Source organism: Epinephelus moara, chromosome 23 (assembly GCF_006386435.1).
Source record: "Epinephelus moara isolate mb chromosome 23, YSFRI_EMoa_1.0, whole genome shotgun sequence".
NCBI classification, from domain to species: domain Eukaryota; kingdom Metazoa; phylum Chordata; class Actinopteri; order Perciformes; family Serranidae; genus Epinephelus; species Epinephelus moara.
Genome location: NC_065528.1, coordinates 28,746,314 through 28,758,368, shown reverse-complemented (window position 1 = coordinate 28,758,368; position 12,055 = coordinate 28,746,314). Strand labels below are relative to the sequence as shown.

Here is a 12,055-nt window from a genome sequence, read left to right as displayed (position 1 = left end):
AAATAAGATTTATATAATTAAATAGTGTTTGTATGTAAAAATACCGTCACTATTTTAAAAAGGAAAGAAAAAATAAAAATATTTTCCAAAGCCAGCTGTGTTCTTTTCTCTCCGAGACAAATTTGTTTGTATTTATTTAAGTAAAACTTTGATTTGAACCGTTTAGCTTCGAATGTTGAGACTAAAAACATTTCGAAGCTTTTATTTTCTTAATCCGCTTCACCCGTTTCCGGTCTCACCCTGATTCATTCCGTTACAGTGACGCCGTTTCTTTAAACTGAATCCACAGGTTTCCAAACAACTCACAGACCCCGCCCACAAACGGCTGCCCGACCAATCAGATCACTCCTCAGTTTAAAGCCCGTTCGACGGTGCAGCCCCGCCTTCCTGAGCCTTTGATTAACAGGTGGCGCAGCCAATCAGGGAAGACTTCTAGAAACTCTGCGACCTGTAACTTTTGGCCAAGAATACCTTTGACTAAGGCCCGCCTCTGATGTCACAGACACAGCCAATCAGCGTCCACCAGTGACAGGATGACAGAATTAAATAATAAAAATAATTTTAAATAAATGTCGCATGTTTTTCATTTAATACAAGTTTTTATAGAAATGTTTTTATTGTACTAATTATATTTATTATTTCAGGTTTATAAATTTGAATTTAGTGGCAACTTTTCTCCATGTTCTCCTCTATTGAGTCTTTTGTAAGTGAAATTACCATCACAGGGAGGTTAAAACATACATGCTCTGACTGAAGATGGACACAAACATGGAGGCAACAATATTGTGAGGGGGGTAAAAAAAAAAGGTATATTATAGCAAACGATACAGAGACATAAACCTGCAGTGCTGAGCTGAAAGCAACAAGTCACTACTCAGGAAGGAAATGACAAACAGATACGTGTGATAACAACTGACAAGAGAGTGACAAAGCAGAAATCAGGAGCGGAACATCAAATACATACATTAATATTAAAGTATAACTACACAACTCAGGTATATGAGCAGGAAAAAATGTGAATGCAATTGAAGGTGCTTCCACTAAATTTGCGTTCTGCACATTTCTCTGCAGTTTAACAACCTTCAGTCATGATTGATTTGCATAAAGAGAAGTGCATGACAGAGTTGAAAATTAACACAGAGACAAGTCAGATGAGTACAAGAAGGAACAAATACTTTAATTTGTTTGAGGGATAAATCTGTTGGTGATCTGTGTGTTCATTATTGGCGACAAATCCCATGATTTATCTGCAGCTGCAAATAGTCCCCAACACATACATGTAATAGGGGGCTTTGAAAAGTTCTCACAAGAAACAACTTGTGATTTACTGAGTTTAGAGTCTACGTGACATATTTCCAATTGTTCCACTGTTTTTTTGTATTTCTATGCTTCTTAAAAAAAGTATGTGAAGAAAAAGTAAAGAGTCTCAACTGACACAAAGAAGAAAACAATAACTTGTTAATGATCCTCGGCAGGAATAAGAGCTGCTCTTAACAGAGTTACAACTTCTACAACATCTTGTACTGACTCCTCCAACTGTGAAGTCTCTCTCACTGTATTTCCACTTCTTAAAACTTGAGTAAACGTGAAAGGGCTCAAACTGTGTCTTTGTAATGTTTATGTACAAGTAGCACAATCATAATCACTGAGTGTATTTATACTACACATGGGCTCCTTCTGCTTCTCCTGATGCCTCAAGGTCTACAGGAGGCACCACAGTCAAACGTGACCAGCGTTACAGCGTATTCTGTCACCGCTCCTTTTCTTTGGGAAAGTCACTTCCTCTATTTGGTGGCGTTCAGGTCCTCAGTTTTAGTTTTGTACAAACAGGAGAATACAAAAAGTTGTCTTGGTGGGTGGAGACGTAGAGGAGGGTGCTTCAGACCTTCTCTCGGACGTTGTCGCTCAGGAAGACGATGTTGTCTGGAAGAGGGAGAGAGGAAAAAATTTGTTTTATAAATTATTATACAACAAGTGATACGACCAGGCTATTATGGTTGCTTGCTCGGAGGTTCAAACACAGTGCTAAAAATAGCATTTTAAGTCTTGTGTGTGATTTATCCTGGCTTCATATGAGCAGAGGAAATCACCGCTCATNAGTGTTTGTCTGAGAATGCTGCGAGTTATAGTGAAGCTGATTTGTGACGCACAAGTACAAATCCCACTTAAGACGTTCATCTAAAAGTAACTCGGACACTTATTCAGACAGGACGTGTTCAACTGCCGTCACATTCACATAAAGAGGTGAATATCTGATAGAAGCTCCTTGTGTTTGCTGTCTGACCTGCGATGATGGTGGTGGCTTGACGTCTGACTTGGTTCTTGTCCACATATTCCCCATAATCCAGTTTCCCTTCAACTAGAATCCTCGACCTGAAACACAGAGACTTGTGATCAGTGACATGAAGGATCCTCTACTCCAGGAGTTCTCAACCTCTTGTAACTTCAGGCCAATTGAAACATTTCTGAGAACCACAATCCTAAATAAATAATAAAAAACATAACATGATAAAAAGGAGGAAAATAATAATCTGGGCTGTAAATGTGTGTTACGCCACTGTCAGGTGTTAATGTCGTTGGTCCCTTTTCCTTAAGAAATATTCTTTTGGTTTCCCAACACGTCCTGGTGCTTTGTGTCTGTCTCTTATGAATCCAAATTTAATGTTTTCATGTTGTATGTTTTGTAATGTGGTGCAGAACACTTGCAGCTTCCTCACCGACTGAAACCAGCAGCTGAGTTCATCTTAAATTAGACGGGAACATACAGAGCATAAACACACAGATGGACAGTTTTTATAGATGGTTGTATTTCTGTAATGAAAACTTGTCACCACAGGAATCGTCTGTAACTTAAAATACATTTTTTCCACAGCTGCTGTTCTTTAAGAAGGGAAATTAAACATGTACAGGCAGTCTTTAAACCTTTAAGATGCTGGAAATATAATTTCAGTATAGAGTTTCACTTTCAGGAACGCAGCGGTCCAAGACGACAACCACAAAACCAAACACCCCCGCGACCATGTGGTGCATGTCATCCCTCTGTCTCTCTACTGTATACTGTCAACACAGTTACGAAAACATAAATAAACTCAAGTGTTAAAGGTGCAGTCCTACAGGGAACATGTGGGTCGTACCCTTTCTTGACGTACTGGTAGGCCACGTCTCTCAGACCAGGTTTGAACACAGACACACGATGCCACGTCGTCTTCTGACTGATGTCACCTGGAGTCACAGAACAGACGCAGAGAAATCAGCCTCAGACATGACATGTTACATTAATATATATGTTACACAGTGCTGCAGGGATGACATTCTTCTGTAGGCCGAACTGAAAGGTAACGTCGCCTTAAGCCTAGTTCAGTTCGATTTTCACCGTGATTTTGACGTCACAGAGGATCTGAGAGGGGTCTGGCTGCAGACCTCCAGTGTGAGGCCGCTTCTGGTGCAGGCTCCTCTCTCAGGCCGCCTCCAGCGTCAGGCCCGGAAATAACAAACTTTTTGTGCGTCTCCAAAAGGACTCCGGCATTTTCGTCAGTTGCTTACAAGTAAAGGACTTTTTTTTTTGACTGCCGCCGTGACAGTAAGTGACAATGGCAATTTATATATCCCAATAAACGAATGCACGGGTTGCATATGTTTGCCGTTTTACCCGCCGCTCTACGCACGTAAATTACCGAATGTTACATATGTTACGCTAACGGTGGCTAGCAGTTGACTACGATGCTCAGGTTATTTGTTGTCTAAATGAACATGAAATGTTTTGCTATCATTCACTCGGTTTATACTTTTACTAACTGAAATATATACTATGAACTTAACATTACTTTTTTCTGTGTTATGTAGATGCATCACTCAATTATTCAAACAAGTGCAGGGCATAAGGTGGAACGCTGCACAGCTTGTCAGTCGAAGTGTCGGCATGTTTCCCTGTTTTATACTCAGGTTATTCTGACAAAAAGCTTCTTTTGAAGTGTCCTTTTGCTACTTTCTACGTGTTGTCATTTTTACGTGAATAATAGAGTTTATGGCACTGATTGTAGAGCAGTTTTGCTATAGGAAGACTACCTTTTTTCTCTCTGTCTTCTCCATAGGACAAAGTTGGGGCCAGGGTAATTTATGAATGTAAAAAGGCGGCAGAGTGGGTTGAAACAAACCAGCACTTGTTTTCAGACAAGGTGGAGTGGCCCAGTGTGATCACAGTGGGAGAGGAGGAACTGGCGGAGGCTGTGCAGCAGTATGACAGACTCAGGGTTGAAGATGAAAGTTCCATGGTTGATGACACGGAGAAAGACGCGATCCTGGAGCCATTTAAATTCAAGTTCTACAAAATGGAAGACATGTGGATCGTTTGTGAGGAGATTGCTGACAAACGATGTTACTTGGCATACACCGAATGTGACATTGAGGACTAATGATGTTCAATAAAAGGCAGAATAAACAGAACGAAAATTTGTAATTTTCTGTATTTTCATATTTGTTTTCTTAAATCATGCACCTAATGATTTATTTTCATTATACCATGAAGAACACAGGTAAGTTAGTGCATTTTAAGAAAATGAACACTGTTTGAACTCCTCTCCTATACACATGCTGACATCTTTAAATTTAAGCATGGCTGAAAATCTGATTGGTGTCTATGTCTTCTAATGATCTTCAGGTGTAAAGTATATCATATGAAAGCCAATGGTGGAATCATTTAATGTAATAGTAGACAAAATAATGTATTTAACTTAAATAAATGTTATACATGAGATGTTGAGGCTATGGAAGAAAAGCTTAGATTAATTATGTTGCTATGTCGATTGAAGGTTTCATGTAACTTCTCTTCAAAGGAGCTGCAGGTTCACAGTGTAAGCAGATGCAAGAGCTTCCTTTGTCATGGAATATATTTTCCACATTAAGTTCAGATCTTTGCAATAAATTAACGCTAAACTATTCAATGGTAAATTATATATGAGAGGTGTTTTTGTTTTTTGACTGGAAGAGAGGCTCTAACTGTCCAGTTGACAAGCGTTATGTTTTTCTATGAACTTAGCTGCAGCTATATGGGCGGAGTTTATAACCCATTTTGACAATTGACTTTTTGCAATAATGTTGCTGGCAGACTTACACCCATGTTAAATGCCATGTAGTAAAGAATAGGCAAACAAAAACATCAACATGTATATCTAAGAAATTACATACACATGCATGTACATTTAAGAAACGAATGGTTTCGCATTACAGCGTTGTTTAATTGATTATAATTCAGCGACAAAGCCGCTTCCTCTGAAAGTGTCTACGCGATTTTGTTTTGAAGTTTCTTGCGTGCACTTCCTGTCCTGAGCGTCCTGACACTGGAGGCGGCCTGAGAGAGGAGCCTGCAGTGGAAGTGGCCTCACGCTGGAGGTCTGCAGCCAGACTCTTTTGGAGGATCTTGAGAGCCACCTTGGGTCGGAGGTGAGTCGGCAGTTAGTCTGCCACGACGAGTCCTCATGTGTGAACAAGCCTACGAGCAAGTCGCCCCCTCGTCTGCGACTGGGACTGGATATCTGGCATGCTAGAAAACTGGAGAAGTGTGACACGACTGACAAAGATCATCAGCCAATGAGGACGGAAGAAATGTGAGGACAAGCTGGCAAGCAACAACAATGGCGGGGTCACAGGATCACGGGGTGCGCATTGTGTTTGGACCCAGGCCATGTTGACAAGTAAAGTTTAGCGCCGGGGAACTTCATAATATCCTGTTTTGTTCACATGTAGTTTGGTGACGTCACCGCGTTATCTGGGGCTCTGTTGGCGAGGGCTCGGTGGAGAAATCTTGTGGTGTGCACACACAGGTCGTAACGCAGTTGGCGAGACTCCCGATGACAGAAGCACACGTCGCCAGGTATGAACACTCAAAAGATTATGTTAGTCTCCGCGACTCAAGACTGGTCGGCCAGTCGTGTAAAGTGAACTCGCCTTTAGCTGCCGGCCTGTTTCTGTCTCAGACTGACTTTGGCGATACTATTGTCTGTCCAGCTTGATGCCCTGTCTCACTCAGCCCTGAGGTACATCACTTTATCTTGCTTCAGGACTCATCATTGTACCTTATACAGGTAGGATGGTAGGATGGCCGTTCCTCACTTTGCCTCGGTTACAACACTGGTGCATTCTAGTCTGTCAGATCTATTCAGGTAAATTTCCAACTTTACAAAGCCAAAAGTTTCAATCTCAGGCTACCTATCAAATACAGGATTGAATTCAAGGTTCTTTTATGTGTTTTTAAAGCCATATATGTGCTGGCACCACAGTACAATGCTGAACTTCTCTGCCCCTACTCCAACTCTGCACCGCTTAAATCCTCAGAACAATGTCTTTAAACTGTGCCATGATCGAGGCTAGTGGGTACAGGAGATCCGTTTATGTACGGGAAATTTGCTGCACTCAAAATATAGTGTGTTTTTTACAAACTTGACACGTTTGCGAGTCACTTGTGGTCCATTCAGAATGGATGTGGTGCAACCCACTTTCAGACCTCGACCCACCAGTTGGGAACCACTGCTCTATTATGTGATGTATTCTGACACACCTGAGGTCCCTGTTGTGATTTGTTGTTGTCCTGTTTGTATTTGTGCTGCTGTATAACCCTGTCTTGGTTACGTCTCACTTATAAAAGGGGTTTTTTATCTCAATGTGACTTCCTTGTTAAATTAAAGTTATATATTTATAGAAATAAACATATTATAATAGTATAAACAGAATGTTTGATTATCTTGTTAACTTGTTTTTTATTAAATGTTCCGGTTTTTGACAGTTGTTGACAGTGATCTAAATCGGTTGTTCCCAATAAAGAATCACCATCAGTATCTGTACACAGGAACTATAAACTTTCAATTAATGCTAACAGAAACATTTTGAAGGCCGTCTGTGATGACTTAAAAGCATGTATTTTTATTTATAATTTTAAATGAGGATGATGAACGAGGCATTAGGGTTGGAGATGAGTACTTCAGGGACAGACTGTATTAATGTGCATGTCTTTTTTGCTGGTTTGAGTCACGTCATGCTCGGCGTAGAGTCGTTTAAAACCTTGAAATCCATCAACAACAATCCATCATGTGTTCACTCTCACTGAGGCTGAATTAAATAGTAACGCTGACCTCTAGTGGCAGAATACAACACCTGTAGGGCAGATACCAGACTACATGTTACAGCTAATGTCACAGTAATTATTTCTCACATTATCTAAACATCTGCTATTCTTATTTAGTAATATTTCAGTCCATCAGCTGTCTTTAATTATTTCATGTCAGTGTAAAAGATGACAATAAGTTCCCTTCGAGTTTACCACTATAATAAAACGTTATCCTTGAAGCAAACTCATTTAAAAATTAATGGTTATAACTGGTTTATTTAGGCTTTAATGTTCTACAGGAAGGATCATCACTGTGCTGTGAAAACAAACCTAAAAATTCACTTTTCAGCTCAGAAAGTCAGCCCTGTTTCCAGCTCTGTGACGATGCTTTTCTCAGATAATAATAAGAACATTTATTCATCCAATGTGTGAAACGTTAAAAAGTTCCTCCAGGAAAAACACTGAAATGTCAGAGGACATTTAAGCCCAACCCTGAAGAACAAACAGACTGTTTTGTTCAGCTCTTGGCCGCCAGTCAGCACATAATATGACAAGTGTCTCACGAGGGAAACACAGCGTCAAATGACGAAGGTCAGAGCGCTCAGACAAACAGATTCAGTGACTCCAGACAACAAATGTGGAGTGGGAAAAGTATGGTATGTACACTTTGTATTTCATCTCCTGGTGCTGCCGTGCGCATTTTATCCCAGTCCAACTGCAGCTGCAAATGGGAAGCACCGATTCACTGGCCGCATGTCGGTATCGGCCGATATTCACCTTGTTGACTCCACTGGCCTATCGGTAAGTAAGACATTCACCGATGGCAGTGGCTGATGTTTGTCTGTTGTGTCACATACTGGCGTCCAAGGGACAATAGAAAACGTGTTTCAGATATCTACTGGAACGCCATCGGGACAAAGGACGTAGTAAACTCACTTTCAACTTTATTTATCATTATTCAATTTGTTTTTCATCATTTATTTTCCCATTCATTATCATAAGAAATGCTTTTTAGTTTTATAACCTGTTGTGACCTGTCGCCTTTGGGAAACTGTTTGGAAAGCGAAATGTTCTTAATTTTAATCATGAAGATAGTTTACAAAAGTTTCCTCTGTCCTCAGCCAAAATGATTCTGTCTGTCTTTACCACTTGTACTTATGTTGATCAAAATGAATGAAAAGAAACGGACACTTGTGTATTTGTTGTTTTTTTCCCTCACTGTACAGAACTCGCAGTACTTTTTCTGTACCTGGTGAGTTTGTCTCCCCGTCTCCAGACCGCCACATTTCATTGGTCGCTAGCGAGAAGATGGTAACGGGGTTACGACCCTCCACTTGTCTCATCACCGGGTCCTGACCCACTCGGCCCAACAGCTGCACACGGTTTATCGCTGGAATTAAGACACAGAAGACCCCCATTATCTGACATTAGAGTCTAACGAGTAAACAGTGGATAGATACTGATGAACACATCCTTGTCTTCCAGGAAACACAAAGTTTACTCACATCTCTCCAGGACGAGGGTGGCGTCTGTGCTCCTGTATCTCACCACCTGTCTGAATAACTGTTGACGGAAGAGAGAACATATTTGTAAAGCCAGTGAGCATCTTCCTGCATGCACTCAAGTGTTCTTATCACTTCTGTCTCATCAACTGAGATGCTTTGCTTTAAACATACAATAAATAATAAGTCTCACTAATAAGCTAAAAGCGCTCAGGAAACACATTATAAACAGTAGGATGAATGTGGTCTATTAATAATCATGTCTTGCTCACCTGTGCTGAGGCGCTTCTCAACATCTTGTCTGTGCTGCACAGACAGCTCTGATGACTTTAACAGACCGATCTGAGCAACAAAAAGGCAGAAAATTACATGTACAAATGTCTATAAGGCAAGAGAAGAGCACACAAGCAGCAGCTGCACAACACCGACATTAACACCAAGTACTCAAAAATATTCAGAGGAAAAAATGATGTAACATTAAGGTAACTTTATTTTACTGAGCCCCATGTGAATACTATTATCATACAGAGATGTCCACGCTCTGTCAAGTGAGTAATTTGATGTTACGTCATGATCACAGTAAACTGAGCTGTGTTACCGACAGACAAACAGAAACATTAACAGATATTATATATATTACCAGATATTATCTGTAAGCCTGCAGACAGACAAGCTTCAGATTCAAACATGTGAACACGGCCTCAAAGTCACAGCAGCGCCTTTTCACTGCAGCAACGAGGCTTCTGGGATCTCCCGCCGCCGGATGTGGACACGAAATAAATATTTAAAATTAACGTTTTTCTCGTCGTCTTTACATTTTCAGGTTAAAGTGTCTTAAACGGCAGATAAACGGCGGTGTTTTGGCAGAAAACGGCATCAAAATCCGTTGAAAGAAGGGCAAAAACGCGTTTAGAAACTTACCAGGTGCAACACTTCAGAGCAGACTTCGGTAACCTCACGTTGCTTCCGGTTCGACACCAATACAGGTCCGACGAAAAAGGAAGTAGTTAAAGTTCCGCTTCGCAGCTTCGCACTTTAAAATATCGTATTTATCGTAGCATTTTAAAGTGGAGACTCATTTAAAAAAATAAAAGAAGGCGCGGTGTATCTGCTTTGAACATTTTAAAAAATCAGTGTTAATTTTAGGTAGGCTATAGTGTTGCGTAATTCTTAATATTCCTATTAATGCTCCTCTTAGACTGCGTCCATTGAAATTCTTCATCACAACTACACATTTTTTTTTATCTGAAAGTGAATGAAAGATCGTATTTGTAATTTTTACAGGAAATGTTGTTAATTTTTATTAATAGAAATCTGAACACTGAAATTTTGATGGATTTTTTGTTTTAAATAGAACAAGCTTTTTTCCATTGTAAATCACCCATGATGGAAGACCAAAGGAACAGTTCTAGTATGCTTAGACCTAATAATGTTTGTAATGTTTATTTCAATTAGGGAATGTTTTCTTTTTTATTCCAGGAGGGGTGTGAGTTTTATTCTATTTTTTGACCTTCCCCGAGACTACAAATATTTTTCATTGATGAATCACACCTCTCTCACAGTTTCTGTAAAAGACGGCAGGCCGCCAGTGAAGACACTTTAAAAGAGAAAACAAGGCCATAGAAAGGCAGGAACACAGAATACAGGGAAAACTCAAGAGGTGGTGGTGGTTAGCACTCTCGCCTAACAGCAAGAGGGTTCCTGCTTTGAACCTAGTGTGGGGGCACCCTTCTGGAAAATAAAATCAGACAGCATCATACACAATAAAAACATAACATAACATACTTAATAGGTACATAAAAGCAAAATAAAACACACAATTAGAAGGTTGCACAATCAATAAAGGGCCAGAGGTGCAGGACTCACTGCAAAGACGAGGGCAACAGATGCTTAGCAACAACCTAACATTACATTACATTACCAACTACCAGATTGGCGTGTCATGGCCTTTGGGCTCAATGAGGCAAGGTTCTGTGCTCGGACCAATCCTATTTACTCTATATATGCTTCCTTTAGGTAACATGCAGATGATACACAGTTGTATTTATCGATGAAGCCAGAAGAAAGTAATCAATTAACTAAACTCCATAACTGCCTTAAAGACATAAAAATCTGGACGAGCACCAATTTCCTGATGTTAAATTCAGACAAAACTGAAGTTATTGTTCTTGGCCCCAAACAACTCAGAGACTCTTTATCTGATGACATAGTTTCTCTAGATGGCATTGCTCTGGCCTCTAGCACTACCGTAAGAAACCTCGGAGTAACATTTGATAAAGATTTGTCTTTTAATTCTCATTTAAAACAAACCTCACGGACTGCATTTTTTCATCTGCGTAATATTGCGAAAATTAGGCCTATCCTGACCCGAAAAGATGCAGAAAAATTGGTCCACGCTTTTGTTACCTCTAGGCTGGATTACTGTAACTCTCTATTATCAGGTAGCTCTAGTAAGTCCTTAAAAACTCTCCAGCTAATTCAGAATGCAGCAGCACGTGTACTAACAGGAACTAAGAAACGAGATCATATTTCTCCTGTTTTAGCTTCTCTGCACTGGCTCCCTGTAAAATCCAGAACTGAATTTAAAATCCTACTGTTAACTTATAAAGCTCTAAATGGTCAAGCTCCATCATATCTTAGAGAGCTCATAGTGCCATATTATCCCACTAGAACACTGCTCAACACAGTTTAGGGTTGACTGACCAGGAGCAGCTACAAATTTGTCTGAGTAAGAGGGGATGTGCTGCCAAGACAAATAACACACTTGCAGGTTGGTCTGGTTATAACACTCACACACACACACACACACACACATACACACAAACTGGGACTGTTTTTGTGTTCTGACCTGAGGACATCCTGGTTAATGTCTGACACATACCAGTCTGTGATAATCCAAAATACCTCATAATTTCTGATGTGGTAAACTTGTTTGTGAGTTGAAGTTGGCTAAGAGGCTGTAATACAGAGTCTGGTCTAAATCTATACTTTATACTTTATAACTGGTCAAAGGCCCAATTTCCGTTATTTCCTCTGACAGTCTTACCAGAACTCGGTATTCTTTTGGCAATTTTTAAACACTTGAATACTTATGGTTATGGTCAGCAAATACACCATGTACTCACTTGACTGTCTATCACCTCCCTAAAAGTAAGAACTTTTTATGAGCTTTATGATTTTATGCTCCTATCAGTCATAATAAGATTATATTACTTTGGAATTTTTATGTCAACGACAACACTGATTCAAGGTTCAATGTAGACCCTATGCTGTGGCCTGACATGCACTTTCCCAAAAATGTAACTACACGTTGCAGCGACGCAAACTTCCTGTCTGTTTCTGTAAGCTGAAACCATTTCCCTCAGTGGAAACAAAGCTTTTATTTACTTTAATTTCACAGATAAGAAACAATAAATTGCGAAGACAATAAAGCCTCCACAAATATAGCATTTTA

The 12,055-nt window shown here is 40.0% G+C and overlaps 1 protein-coding gene across 2 annotated transcripts; it reads right to left on the bottom strand.

Annotated features, from left to right (window-relative positions):
* Window positions 1–783: 783 nt before the first annotated feature.
* Window positions 784–9,586, bottom strand: ssbp1 (single-stranded DNA binding protein 1). Of its 2 annotated transcripts, none has more exons than XM_050036379.1 (7): window positions 9,523–9,586; window positions 8,874–8,943; window positions 8,605–8,662; window positions 8,349–8,489; window positions 3,135–3,222; window positions 2,285–2,373; window positions 784–1,923 (listed from the first exon to the last, which is right to left on the bottom strand). In XM_050036379.1, exons 2-7 carry the CDS (start codon window positions 8,895–8,897, stop codon window positions 1,880–1,882), a joined length of 444 nt encoding a protein of 147 aa, XP_049892336.1. In that variant the 5' UTR covers window positions 8,898–8,943; window positions 9,523–9,586; the 3' UTR covers window positions 784–1,879. The 2 variants fall into 2 exon arrangements, with proteins under 2 accessions (XP_049892336.1, XP_049892337.1); XM_050036380.1 differs by lacking the exon at window positions 9,523–9,586 and adding an exon at window positions 9,242–9,379.
* Window positions 9,587–12,055: the final 2,469 nt, after the last annotated feature.